Source organism: Salmo trutta, chromosome 29 (assembly GCF_901001165.1).
Source record: "Salmo trutta chromosome 29, fSalTru1.1, whole genome shotgun sequence".
Classification (NCBI taxonomy): Eukaryota; Metazoa; Chordata; class Actinopteri; order Salmoniformes; family Salmonidae; genus Salmo; species Salmo trutta.
Genome location: NC_042985.1, coordinates 35,704,127 through 35,718,499, shown reverse-complemented (window position 1 = coordinate 35,718,499; position 14,373 = coordinate 35,704,127). Strand labels below are relative to the sequence as shown.

The following is a 14,373-nucleotide window of genomic DNA, read 5'->3' as shown; positions in this document are numbered from 1 at the left end:
CACAATATTATGTTTTTACATCTCCTAAGTGCTTGCTCCTTACTTCAGTGCTGCAGTGGTTGCACCTTCAGTTTGAAGTGGCTTTGCAATAGACCTACTTCTCATAATAAAAAGAGAATCTCCCTTTTGTTGTCCTTCAAATAAACAAATACATGTCAAAGGGTCACCACTGAACCTTAGCACCAATATGACATGTATACAGAGATCGTCAGAGCTTTACCTGCAGTACGTCAGTAGAAAACACAGCAAACATAGATACTGAGAGAGCACAGATGCTGTGGCAACCATACATTCAATGCGTCTTGCTCCAGTGCCCCAGATACTATTTTAGAACAAATGATTTCGATAATTCTGTGGTTAAAAAATACTTTTTGGACTCCGAATATATCTGCCCATTTACATGGCAGCAATAGGGCACCCTAAAAGACGTGATATAATTTCTATGCGGTCTAACATTCACAATTTCAAATGTAGCCAGTTAATACAAATAGGACCACAACCATACTATCTAAACAAAGATTTGGTGGTTAAACTCCACCAGAAGAAAAATATAGTAGATGACTAACTTCCCACAGTCTATTACAAAATAAATCTGAATGGGGAAGCCAAAATCATGTTCTGTTTAAAAATCATTGTACAATCACTTAAAGTGTTGCAGAAAATCTATGTGGATGCAAAACTAGGGTTAACATTTTCAAACCAACTTGGATTAAAGGGGTTGAGAGAAGAAAATTGTTGCCAATTTGTTTGCAATGCGTTCAAACTGTACGGGAGTTCTTTCTTAGTCTCTGACAAGCAGGTGAGATCAAAGTAAAAGTGGACAAAAGAGGCTCAGCAGTGATTTGTCAGGGGACGAGAGGCATTCCCGTCTGGGAAAGTGGCTGCAGCCTTGGCCGGGCCCTCAGATCACTAGCTCACTAAAGAAACCATGCCATGAGAAAAAGTACAGCAAAAAAGGTTCAAAGGTCACTTTGATTTGGTCTGGATTATTGGTACCTCCTTTTTCTGCAAATGGGCCAAGAAAAGGACCTGTGGCTAATAACCTTTGTAATGTCAGAAAATACACTATTGTGTACTTTTTGCGGAATTTGGTGTCAATTAAAAAAGAAGCTCTGAAATTCTTGCTTTCATTTTTCAAGTTAAAAGGTTCAAATGTATGTGTAGGTTGCCCTTTATATAGCATTGTTTAAAAAAAAAAAAAATTCAAATGGGTGTACACTCTGGGAAAAAAAGGTTATTGATAGAACCAAAAAGGGTTTGATTGCTTGCTTCATATATGGCACCCCTAAAGGTTCTATATAAAAACCTTTTTGTAGGGTTCTTTGATCAGAACCCAATGGGTTCTTTTCAATGAACCAAAATTGGTTTCATATAGAACCCTTGGGTTCCATGTAGGGTTCTATATGCAACCAATTTTGGTTCTACATATATAGAACCTTAAGGGATGCCATATAAGAAGCAAGCATAGAACCATTTTTGGTTCTATCCAGAACCTTTTTTTCGAAGAGTGTGGTTTAACATGAAGCAGTCTTGCTAACACATTTAACCAAATGGATCATGGAGATGAGACGTTGCTTAAAGGAATAATCCACTCATATATATATATATATATATATATATATATATATATATATATATAGTTCATTAGTCCATTGTTGACACACTCCCAACATGTTTTGCATGATGATGCTTTTTGAAAGTCCTATATCTTGAAAGATTGATTGCAGACATGCAAAACATGTTGGGAGTGTATCAACAGTGGACTAATGAAAAACATACCAAAATACCGTTTTCCTTTAACTTAATGGGGAACCATAACCAAAACAACTCAAAACTACCAAATCTAGCCATATAATCAAGCCGGACATTTACAGTCTGGTTCAGTTGTTAAAACTTGATTATGTCCAATTTAAAGAGGTCTTTATTCCAAAAGGTTTGATGAAAGATAGATCAAACACTGTGAAAGATAGTGACAAACTCACTCTTGATTTGACCTAAGTTTTCTAACAGTTTTATTACATTTTAAAACCATTTATAATCAAAAAGTTTTTTTAAAGAATAATTTGACCATCAACCTCTCCCTCTGTGTGTGTGTGTGTGTGTGTGTGTGTGTGTGTGTGTGTGTGTGTGTGTGTTGCGCAAATCAGACTGTTCATACTGATTATTACTGAGATGCTTTGTGGGTTGCTATAGGCCATAATTAAAATACTTTCTGAAAGAAATAGCAGACCACATCTTAAGTCCCAGCAAGCCAACATCTGTCAGAATCAAGCCACATCAAGACAGTCTCTCGCAGAAACGGTCACGAGCACAACGTATGACATACATTGGTTGGCTGATGTTTTTGTATGTTGTCTGACTCGCAGGCGTCTACGATGCGCAATGCTGAATATGTTATGGCCACCTTTCTATTGACTCAAATAAACGACTTATATTTGACAGACAGGGGTACCACAATACCGTATTCGAAGGGAAGACAAATTTAAAAAAGTTCACTCCTTAGGGAGTTTTGAAACATGGCCTTCATAGCATTCTCTGGAATAGCGCCAAAGGGCAGAGAGATTTGTAGACGGTGCTAATTACGAGAAGAGTGACCATAATGCGAACAAGATGGAAGCAATTTTGGCAGTAGTCATTTGCGTGTTACTCTTCCGCCCACCGGCTGCAACATAGCCGGAGCCTTAATATTAGGAATAGAATCGCCTGGAACAGAGGAATGAATGAGCATATTGTGCAGAATAACAATAAAATTGTGGCCTGCAATGGGGACTCAAACATTGGATTAATGCCAATAATGGTGCTTTTCTGCTTATTCAAATCTGCTGGAAATGTATCATGAAAAGTTTATTCTCCATCTTTTGATTATAGTAAAACCAGTCGATTGTTAAGTCAAAATGGAATTTAACGGTTTGCCCTCCGGGATGGCGATGATACGAAATTCTGAGGCTATCGGTCCGTGACAAAAAGGGTCATTTCAGAAAAGTTCTGTAGCTTGCCACACTCCGTCCCCGTGCATGAAACATGCGTTATTGGAGATAGGCGATGCTCTCCATCAGAAGTACATTGCTTGAAGATTCCGTTGTGAAAGTATCTCACCAAAAGAAAGATTCGGACAAATTATAAAATACTAGAGCTCATAAAAATATATGTATTGCGTAATCTTTAATGACACCTGCTAGGGTTAATAAATTGGTAGGACAGTCACTTGAGATATTTGGACCACCCTAAAAATGAAATTAATATTTAAAACGAATACATTTCGATTATTTGAGAGTATGAAACACATATAAATTAGGCTGGTTAGAGTATCTCATCAAAATCCAATAGGAAAAAGTCTGAAATGTAACAGAATTATGCAAATAACTGACACAACCCGAAGGCATGGGCAAACAAATGAAATCCTCTGAAACGCTCAGTTAAATTTAATCTATCAAACCACTTAAAACAAACCCTAGCCTAATTTATAATATTACGTGAGACACTTTTTTTTAATATGGACCTAATTGGCCCTAAGAAACTGAACCAACTTTTTAGGGATTTCTGATCATTGAGGGGTGCTTGGTTAGGATAATTGAAAATATATTAAAGTTTGAAGATGTTTCAAAAACCCTAAATATTTTGTTTTGTTAAAGACTCCTACCTTCACCTGTTAAACTGAATTGATAGGGCACTTGGATAGGCGCACATGTCTTAAACCACATTGTATAAATGGGATGTATAATTCGTTTTTTGGATATTTCAAAAGAGGAGTTCAGAGGAAAACCCTGCCATCAGATGGCACGCTCTTTGAAATGCGATTTTCCGCAATAAGCCAGTGTGTGTAATGCTGTGTCATTTTATCCACGCTGCACTCTCTTGATTCACACAAGGCTGATACCTTGCCTCCCCCTTTCCTTTCCGGCTATTGTCACTGGAAGGTTCTTTTATATCTGTGGACGTTGTCGATCAGCGAAATCTCACGATAGGCTCCTTGTAGAATCCAGAAGTTTTTGCAGTCCTCTGTAGGGAGAGCAAAGGTGACGACAACGCCAGGACGAGACCACACTGTTGTCAACGCGCCGGCTCTAATCGATGACCACGGCTTCACCAAATCACTTCAGATAAAGAGACTGCGGAGGAGCACTTCTACTTGCCAATGTTTCGTGGGCAGGATCATTGCGTTTTGCCGACACCACAGCAAAGGCAAACGCCAACTCTTTAATGGGACCCCGGATGCCATTTCTATCCATTCTTGCCAGAATCTTACGATATACAGCCATGCCACAATGGTTATAATTCAGCTCCTGTTGTTGCTGAGTTTCTTGGACCGAAGCAAGCAGGATTATTTGTCTCCGAGGCTTGCTAGGACTTCAGTGGCGCCTTGTGCCATTGGCCAGGCGTGTGACCCAAGACAGCGGAGAGATGCTGGGGGACGCGGTGGAGTCTACGAGCACCTCGGAGGAGCGCCAAGATGCAGAAAACTTTACTGTGCAACTAAATATCATTTGCAAATACATCCAAGCGGGAAAATAGACGGTTCTCTTGAGGAAAACAACCAATTAAGTAAGTATAGGCTATAATCCATTGTGTATTTCTTTTATATATGTGTAGCCTACAAAAACAGGTTATGGGTAGAACCAAACATGGTTATATGCTTGCTTCATATATGGCACCCCTTAAGTTTCTACCAAGAACCGAAATTGGTTCCATATAAAACCCTATGGAACCCAAGGGTTCTGATCAAAGAACCCTACAAAAGGGTTCTATATATAACCTTTAGGGGTACCATAATTCATGAAGCAAGCAATATAACCCTTTTTGGTTCTATCCAGAACCTTTTTTTCTAAGAGTGTATATATTTTGTTTTATATTGAAGATCTCGTGTGGTTAAAGAACAGTCTTTATACGCATTTTAATAACTTAATTATAAAGGAAATATCTGTTGAATTTAAAAATGTATGTTTTAATTGTGTGGCGCTGGCAGCATCATTCCATGCGATTTGAACTAGATTTTCATTCATAGCTGTATTAAGGTAGTAGCCTATAGCCTACATTTGGCTCCCACTTTTTTCATTAAAGATGTCGAAAAGTGTGTGTATATCTTAATACCTATAGCTAAAGCTGTGACCGTAAAGTGTATATTTGCCTCTGTGGGACAACATTGGTTTAAAATAGGTTAGGCATGCTCTCTATAAAACAGTTTTAGCCTATGGGGTACAGTAGATCATATAGACGACAACACCGGTAGGTAAGCTTGTGAAGCATACTTGTGAAGCAATCTTTACCAAACTGATCACTTCCCACTGTTCCCCACGTAAACTGCCTCCGGGCTACTTCATCAGGGTCAAAATTACGGTGTTCACAGATAATTGGTATACTGAATGGGTTTCCTCTTTGACTTGGGCGGTGTAATCATGTTTGTAGATCTTTGAAAACGTGACCAGAGGACACTTGTTCTCTGTTTTATTTAAACACTTAGGCCTAGTCACTTATCAGACAACAGAGCGCCCATTAGCCAAACCCAAACACTAAAATGAGGCCCATTTCCATATGAACGTCAGAATTAAGACTATGAGAGACACAATAGCTGGGTCGTAGCGGATGTATTTATCCAATCAATGACGATTATTCGAAACCACTAAATATCCTACATAGACTAATCAATGGATGAGGATAGAGCAAATAAACCCAAACGTAATATTTTTCAATCTTCTAAACATCCAATTGGATTTTAATTTATCCAAATTATTTGCGCGCAAATTGACTTTTGTGATGACATTTCAACCAACAATTTAAAAAAAGATACACAGTACGGCCTATTTTATTAACATTTCATAGTCGTTGTATTTCTACATCCGACACTTAACCAAAACGCGTAACGTTTATTATCCAGATTAACTCAACGTTTTTCTGTGCGTAATGGAGCCCAAGAACTGCGAAGCCACTGCATGTCATCAAAATGATAGCGTCATGAAGGAGAGTACTACTAATCCTATAGTCTACTATAGCTGGATGTAAATATTCTTCAGAATGCATCAATGCATAACATTTGGTCTCATCTTCTCAGGCATCATGGAGATCACAGCAGTTGATGTTGGAGTGGTAGCGATAAAGGGGATATTTTCCGGGAGATATCTGGCCATGAATGATAAAGGACGTCTATACGCCTCGGTAAGTGTTATGTCACATTTGCCAAGATACCTAGATATGGATTTAGAGGATGCGGGTAACAAGGAGCGCTATTTGATTCCATCTAGCCACTGTGGTGTTTATCTTGCGTAAAACTGCACCAAACTGTAGGGATTTCCCTAAACAACCTCTCTTACGTGAGGCTTGTGCGACTGCTCCAACTAATTGGCCACTGCTCTAGTTCTCAAGAGTTTGAAGCAGCCCATCATCACTGCAAGGCAATATGATCAATCAAATGGAATGTGTGGGTATCTGTTTGGTTTTACCATCTTTGTGGGGACCAGAAGTCCTCACAAGTGGGGACAAATCACTGGTCCCCACAAGGAAAAATATATTTTTTTATTTTAGGCTTCGGGGTTTGGGTTAGAATTAGGGTTAGGGAAAAATAGTATTTTGAATGGGAATCAATTGTTTGTTTTGCTATTCTTGTGAGGACCAAACACGTGTGTGTGTGTGTGTGTGTGTCAGTGAATCAAGGAGGCCTAATTGAATAGCTTTTGCAGTAATCATGTGAAATAGTGATTTCATAGATTCAGGTCTATTTGAGCATTGGTCCAGGGCCATAAATGAAGGATTAATGAAAGGACTGACAATGATGAAAGGTTAATCCATTGTTTTCCCTCTCTCTTTCAGGATGTGTTCAACCAGGAGTGTGAGTTCCTGGAGCGGATTCATGAGCTGGGCTACAACACCTATGCTTCTAGACACCACTCCACCCTGCAGCCCCCTGCAGGGGGTGGCAGTGGCAAACGACGAGCCAGTGCCAAGAGGCAGTGGTATGTGTCCATCAATGGGAAAGGCCGGCCAAGGAGGGGCTTTAAGACGCGCAGCACTGACAAAGCCTCCCTTTTCCTGCCTCGAGTGCTAGGCAATAAGGACCATGAGATGGTGCGAAAGCTCCGTGACAGCCAGAGGCAACCGACTGGACAGCAGAGTCCCCCTATGGGCCGGGCTGAGCACCGGAGACGGAGACACCGGGCCAGGGGAAGAAAGGGTAGAACCAAGAGGCCTGGTGACTGACTGACACTGGCCACTGTCAGAGCAGTAGGCCCCATTTCTCCGCTAAGGAACACTAGTTCACGGCACATGAAACTGACCAAAAACGAACTTACTGAAATATCTGCCTTAGATACTTGGATCAGTCAGTGGCAGCAAACTATACTTTGTTGTACAAGCTCCCGCCAAAATCCTTGCTTGGGATACATGCAACTCGAACCATCCCCCACAACTATTGCAATACCAACACAAGACTTGCCTGGGAATTCGAGTTAGGCACACATATGAGGTTAGAGCTACCACTACACAAGTATGAAAGGGATGATACGTTTTGTCTTTGTTTTGTACATACACGTGTGAATGCAACTAAAGTCAATACAGCTGGATATCTTCCTACTGTTGTATTACCTGGAAAAAGACAAGTTGTTTTTGTGTTCTTGCGGAACTTTTTAAAGATCATAAATCATGTATGTTTATATGTGTAGAGTTATTTTTAATATCAGTTTCATTTATCAGCAGCTTTAAATTTGGGGAAAATGAGTGAGAGTAAGAACTGGACATTGTTCAAGTGCTTACAGATACCAAGGAGGTGGTATGCTCCATCGTTCAAGTGCTTACAGATACCGAGGAGGTGGTATGCGCCATCGTTCAAGTGCTTACAGATACCAAGGAGGTGGTATGCTCCATCGTTCAAGTGCTTACAGATACCAAGGAGGTGGTATGGTCCATCATTCAAGTGCTTACAGATACCAAGGAGGTGGTATGGTCCATCATTCAAGTGCTTACAGATACCAAGGAGGTGGTATGCTCCAGAGAAATAGAAATACAGCAAAGCACTTTTTCATACTAACATAAAAAGAAAAAAGTAAAAACATGGGAACACGTTTATTTTGAAATGTACTTATGATGTGATAGTCTGTCTGTAAACTGCGAGAAGTACTTTGTATATTACTAATGATATGAATATTTATTTGGTACCTGTGTTTTAAGTTATTGATGAGATTGTTATTATTTTTTACTTCGTTGTAACCAACCAGGCGTGCCCCTCACTCAAATGTATGGTAACAAGAGATATTGTCAAAACAAAAACGGTCAATCTGGCTTGTCAAAAATGACCTTGTTTTGTTAATTGGTGTAACTAGCTAGTACAACTGAACAGACAAAATACAAATCAAATTTACTTACCGAATCCGCTCTGTCAATTTTTTGGGGGGCATGAGACCACACTCAGCAGACTTCGTTTGGTCCTGCCCATGACCATGTTTTGCACTTCACCCCAGGTTGGGTTTGTCTCTGTCAGTTCTGACCTCACTGTTCCTACACCAGGTAGGCCTAGCTTTGGCCTTCCATGTTACTCATAGATTGGCGTTCTGTTCAGAGCATGGGGGGGTGGGGGTGATACAGCTTTGTTCCACTCCATGTTAACACAAATGTCATTGTCATGATTTTTTTTCACCACCAATCAATTATTTTATGGTGAATGTTGAGTCATGAGGCTATAGTGAACACTGTAACATGTAAACAATAAACTATTAAGTATTTGGATTAATGTCATATGGAAATGTTTTACCTGTGAACATTGTGTTTAAAAAGGGATTCTGGGGTTAAGAGGGAGGTCTAATTTTAGCATCTGAGTTACTTCTGTCAAGGTAAGGTGATTTTTTTTACACAGTTTCAAAATAATAGGCTACTGATGGCAACATGTACATTTTAAAAGCTGAATCGTTGTTTACTTTCAAGTTCCAGGACTTTGTATCTTGCCTTCATCAACCCAATAGTGTGATCCCACAGTCCTGAAGTAAAATGGCTCTCATGGCCTTCCAGCAGAATGGAACTCTCTCAGGGGAACCAATCCCTTCTCTGTGCTGTACCCTTCTCACTCATTCAGAGTGACTGCACCCGTTTTAACGAGAGAGAAAGTGTTAGGGATACAGTAAGATGGGGGGGTTTTTTCTCCAAATTGAGCGGTTTTTTTTTAAACTGCAAGCACTGAATCTGGTCATTGAATGTTTAATTAAAGTTTATATGAAAAACTGAACCAACCACTGACGGTGTGTGGTAAATCTATAGGAGCATATAAAGAAGTGTTATCCTATACCTTGAGGTTCTGAAAGCTTCCTGAGCATGACAATAGAACGTCTCTGGGGGAACCTGGGAAGCTGTGTCGACCAAAGCCTCAGATCCAATAAACGAGGCAAATCCCTCCCGAAAAAGAAACTGTGCGATAGAAAGTGTAACACGTTGCTATAGTTTGTTATGAATGCCAAACTCTAATATTACTTAACAGGAATGTGGGACTTCGGATAAGTGGAAGTACTTGAATTAGCCTTCGTCTTTCCCCGCCCGCTGTCTTATTTTAAACTCTCAGCTGCAGCTCGTCTAATCTGACGGGACAAATAAGCATATCTTCATCTCCACAGCCTAATGACTAGGGCCTAGGCTAAGCGGTCACCGTACAAAGATATTGCATTTATTAGCCGGACAATAAAATCTACATTCTGATGTAGCCTAATATCCGCTGGCTGACGAAAATATATATTTCCCAGGAGAGCATTAGACGAGAATTATATTTACACTTAACAAAAATATAAAAACGCAACATGCAACAATTTTATTGAGTTACAGTTCATATAAGGAAATCAGTCAATTGAAATAAATTAGGCCCTAATCTATAGATTTCACATGACTGGGCAGGGGAGCAACCATTGGCCCACCTAATTGGAAGCCAGGCCCACCTACTGGGGAGCCAGGCCCAGCCAATCAGAATTAGTTTTCCCCACAAAAGGGCTTAATGACAGACAGAAATACTCCTCAGTTTCACCAGCTGTCCAGGTGGTTGGTCTCAGACGATCCCGCAGGTGAAGAAGCCTGATGTGGAAGTCCTGGGCTGGAATGGTTAAACGTGGCCTGTGGTTGTGAGGCTGATTGGACGTACTGCCAAATTCTCAAAAATTACGTTGGAAGCGGCTTATGGTAGAGAAATGAACATTTCATTATCTGGCAACAGCTCTGGTGGACATTCCTGCAGTCAGCATGCCAATTGCATGCACCCTCAAAACCTGAGACGTCTTTGGCATTGTGTTGTGTGACAAAACTGCACATTTTAGAGTGGCCTTTTATTGTACCCAGCACAAGGTGTACCTGTGTAATCATGCTGTTAAATCAGCTTATTGATATGCCACACCTGTCAGGTGGATTCTTGGCAAAGGAGAAATGCTCACTAACAGGGATGTATACAAATTTGTGCACAACATTTGAGAGAAGCAAGCTTTTTGTTCATATAGAAGATTTCTGGAATATTTTATTTCAGCTCATGAAACATGGGACCAACACTTTACATGTTGCGTTTATATTTTTGTTCAGCATAATTAACCCATCAATGTGTGACCCACTGGCATTTTTTAAGAGGAAAATAAAGTGACAGGATTAATTTAATTTGCATGTAAAGGTTGTAGCCTAGTCTGCCATGATAACTGCAACTGGGTTTTTCGCTAGGCCTATATTTTAGACCCACAATTACACCCGGCCCACAAACAAAGTACAAAAATTAAAAAATGAATGATTGATACCCTCCAATGAAATGTTGATATCGGCTTTATAGGAAGCATACAGAAAACAGGAGTTAACTGATTTACTTCAAACTGATTTAAATTGTAGAAATTGAGGCTACCATGCAGCTTGGCCCCTTCTGCATATTCCCGCACAGATCATGTTTTTCTCCTGTTCCCCTCCGTGCTCCCGCAGAACATCTATTCAGGCACATGACACTCTTATTAGTTCAGTGGCATTAATAAGCAAGTAAACAATAGCTCAGTAGTTAGTTTGCGTCTCGACCGGGTGACTTCTGTTGACCCGCGCAACACAATGATGTGCCTGGCTGTCGCCATGTCAAGGGGAGATGCTCATTAGCGCGCTAGCAAACTTTCCCTCCCACAGTCGACGCGGTAAAACCGGTCATGACACCCAGCGATTGAAGGCCTTTTATTCCACAACTACGGCGGGATAAGCCATAGGCTATCACAGGTAAGGAAGCACAGACTCCCTTTTCCCATGTATGGAAAGCAGCTATTGTGTTAACTTGTAGACACTGCACCCTAGGGGTAGGACGTTAGGCTAGTGGTTTCCTAATAATACAAACGCTTTACAGAAAATTACTAAATATATATTTTTTGCAATTTTGCAATTCATTATTAAGCCAAACGTTTATAACGTGAAACATTAACATTAAACGTTTTACACTTTTCCGCCAAACAACGATTGTAAAAATGAAGCAATGCACATCAGTGTGGCACCAATTTCGATTTTTCAGCAAATATATGGAGTGCAAATACTTTTCCTTTGAAACGTCAAACGCTTATATACGCCTATATGACACGAAATGTGACCTATATTAATCAATAATGAGCTCATGAACAGCAAGTCATAATTTGAGCAAATTCAATATAATAACCAAGCAATCCTCAAAATAACGATAAAAAGAAGAGTGATGAAGATGCAAAGATGATGAAATCGAAGAATTTCAATAAGCTACCATTATTGTCGCTGCTTTTGTAGTTTGAACATGTAATCTTAACAAAATCTGTGAAAGATGTCCCACCAAATTAAAATAGCAGGTATTCATTCTCTCTAACAGGAGACAGGCCCTCATGCCTGCCGAATTGGTGTGGCCAGGAATTCCGCCTTCACAGAACCTGTGGGAGGCTTTTGTCTCTGCCCTGTGCAGGCCGTCTGCACTGCTTACCATGACCTCTCAGCCAAAGAAACATTTCACCGTTTTGGTTTTCAAATATTTTATTTGTTGAGCATCTCTTCCCTTAGTGGTCAAATAACTTGACTGAGGAGTGACATATTGACGTGAACTAAATTGTTCTTATATAAATACTCAGTCTCAAGTATTTATTGCGCATCAGCAAGTATTTATAAGATGCCGTGAAATAATGAGCAAAAGTTAAAATCACGACTTCTATCCCACAAGAGTGATAGGCCTACTTCAAAGACCTATCGATCTATTCACTTTAAAATTAAAGTGACGTGGCCTACTTGGAAAACATCCACCCCTGAGTCTATAGGAAAATTGTTATACCATTTTTTGGGTAAATACATTTTACACAATTAGTGACATTCACTTTAAATGTTCTTTCACCAGCAGAACTAAAACTATAAAGAAATGATAGTCACTGAAATGGCTAATTTGTTCACCTACTGCCAGTTAGCGTGGCTGACGCAAACCCACGTGATATAGGAGGTCCTAGAGTTGGGTATCAGCATTAACTGCTAGTAGTAAGCGTCAAAGAAGATCAAACCAGGATGATTTCTCCCTTTATAGGCAAAAAGATTGACACTGGCCAAATCAAACTTGAAAATCATCAAGTGGGTGGTATTCAAATTAACAATGGGGAAAATGCTCAGTTTCAGCACTGAGGAAATAAACAAATCGAATACAGCTTTGAATGATTTTACTCATAAAATACATAGTCAAGTATGACTTTAGGTCATGTGCACTATGCAAAATGCATAATCCTAGACCTAGAGCATCCTAAAATGTTGTCATGTTCCTTTTAACAAAATAGATTTCAAATTGGGGTATTGCTTCTACGGTTTGTATCGGTTTGTTTTACCACAAATGAGCAGTTATGGATACCAGTAACACCTAAACTCAAAACAGTGTGACTATCACAGCTTATCAACGCATAGCCTACAATTTGAGTTTATAGATCACAGTTGCGTCAATGTCCTTTAAAGCTCGCACATTTCTACTTATAAATGCCGATTACAACAAAAAGAAAAGCCTTAAAGTTGAGTGAATGGAACTGTGAACAGTTCCTTGCATAATACACTATAGCTCTCTGCCAGCTGTCTTTTGGAAGGGGACAAGGGGTGGGTTTTCACGTGCAGACTTCAGGGCAATTTAAGTTGACGGTGTCCTTCGAAATCGTCAGGTAAAAGGGCGAAAGCAGAGGACATCATAGACACTTGTCGATTGCCTTGCTGACCAGGAGAGATTGAGCGAAGAGAACAATAGAATTGGACCAAAACAGGCTACAACCACCTGCCAATTGATGAAAGTGCTGTCAGATTCAAGGTCTGATGCAAACATCCTCTTTACAAATTAATGGCGTCCTTATTTAACACGTTTAAAAGACATGCTCAAAAGTTACAGGCTTAGATGTGGAGTAACCTCAAGCTATCAAGACAGCAACGTCGAAACTGTGTTCAGTCAAATATCAGTGAAAGAAAATATTGAGCAACCGAACAACTAACATGAAGACAGTTTAAAAAAAAGTCAAACAAAACGTTACCCTTTGATAGGGAATCCCTATGCAGCGCGATGTGTAGCCTACTTAAAAATGCCGATTCAAATTACAGTACCATGGAGAGCAGCACTACAGCACTACATGAAAGGAAAAACGTCACTTGAAGTATGGCAAATAACCTGCATCTTCAAAAGGACCGTTAGAAACCGTGTAAAGTCCATTATATTTGCTTGAGAAAGTCTGCAAGTTATTCAATCAATTATTAAAACAGTCGTTTGGGTTGTCCGATTTTTGTCCAGAAAAGCTTTTTGATGTCTGCTTCATTTATACAATAGTTTATTTCCCATCACTTATAAGGAATTGATCCAAAACGAAACCATGGGAAAGTATAGGCCTGAATCTCAGCTGACATGGGGGGGGGGGGGGGGGGGGGGGGGAACCTCCAGAGTCGATGCGCAAACGTGTACAAACAGACCAAAGTTGTACTGGATGTGTACAATGGTAACGAGTCACAATCCATGGTGTGCCTCAGTGATCGCTGCCAACGCAACAACAAAATGTCACTCCCGATCTTTTTGATGATCCATAAAGGCAGAGAACAAACAGCCCACTTGTGAGACAAAGAAAAAGATCAAATGAACCGACTGAAATAGATGCGTCTTCTGTGTCATCAGCAGGCAGCGTATAGTGAACTAGCGAACCCAGGAGAGAGGGGTCGCCAAGCGAAAGGTTGAGCAACTCGGGGTACGGCTCCAAGATCTGACTGCATTCAAAGTTCCAATTTGCAGCATAGAGTTGGGGGGGGGGATGTTATTAGCCTATACATTGATAATTACCCAACCGTGAACATGAGGAAAAGTTTTCATGAGGATCATCAGCTTGTGACTGGGGGAGTTCAGGGTCCAAAAGAGCGCCGGTAAACCCACCGACGATTTTCCAAGGGGTAGCCTGTTCG

General features: G+C 40.2%; 1 protein-coding gene across 3 annotated transcripts; it reads left to right on the top strand.

The window, feature by feature from the left end:
- Window positions 1-3,972: 3,972 nt before the first annotated feature.
- Window positions 3,973-8,718, top strand: fgf3 (fibroblast growth factor 3). 3 transcript variants are annotated; one of them, XR_003870496.1, is made up of 4 exons: window positions 4,179-4,542; window positions 6,047-6,150; window positions 6,802-7,753; window positions 7,964-8,718. XR_003870496.1 is itself a non-coding variant. In XM_029721943.1 (3 exons), exons 1-3 carry the CDS (start codon window positions 4,266-4,268, stop codon window positions 7,186-7,188), a joined length of 768 nt encoding a protein of 255 aa, XP_029577803.1. In that variant the 5' UTR covers window positions 3,973-4,265; the 3' UTR covers window positions 7,189-8,718. The 3 variants fall into 3 exon arrangements, 1 of the variants encoding a protein (XP_029577803.1); XR_003870495.1 differs by having other exon boundaries at window positions 6,802-7,921; XM_029721943.1 differs by having other exon boundaries at window positions 3,973-4,542; window positions 6,802-8,718.
- Window positions 8,719-14,373: the final 5,655 nt, after the last annotated feature.

What these genes read in the sequence shown, in the direction of transcription:
- fgf3 (XM_029721943.1), top strand. Translation starts at nt 4,266, where the DNA reads ATGGTTATAATTCAGCTCCTGTTGTTGCTGAGTTTCTTGGACCGAAGC. An exon ending in TGAGGAAAACAACCAATTAA is followed by an intron (nt 4,543 to 6,046) that starts GTAAGTATAGGC and finishes TCATCTTCTCAG; the next exon opens with GCATCATGGAGATCACAGCA. An exon ending in AAGGACGTCTATACGCCTCG is followed by an intron (nt 6,151 to 6,801) that starts GTAAGTGTTATG and finishes TCTCTCTTTCAG; the next exon opens with GATGTGTTCAACCAGGAGTG.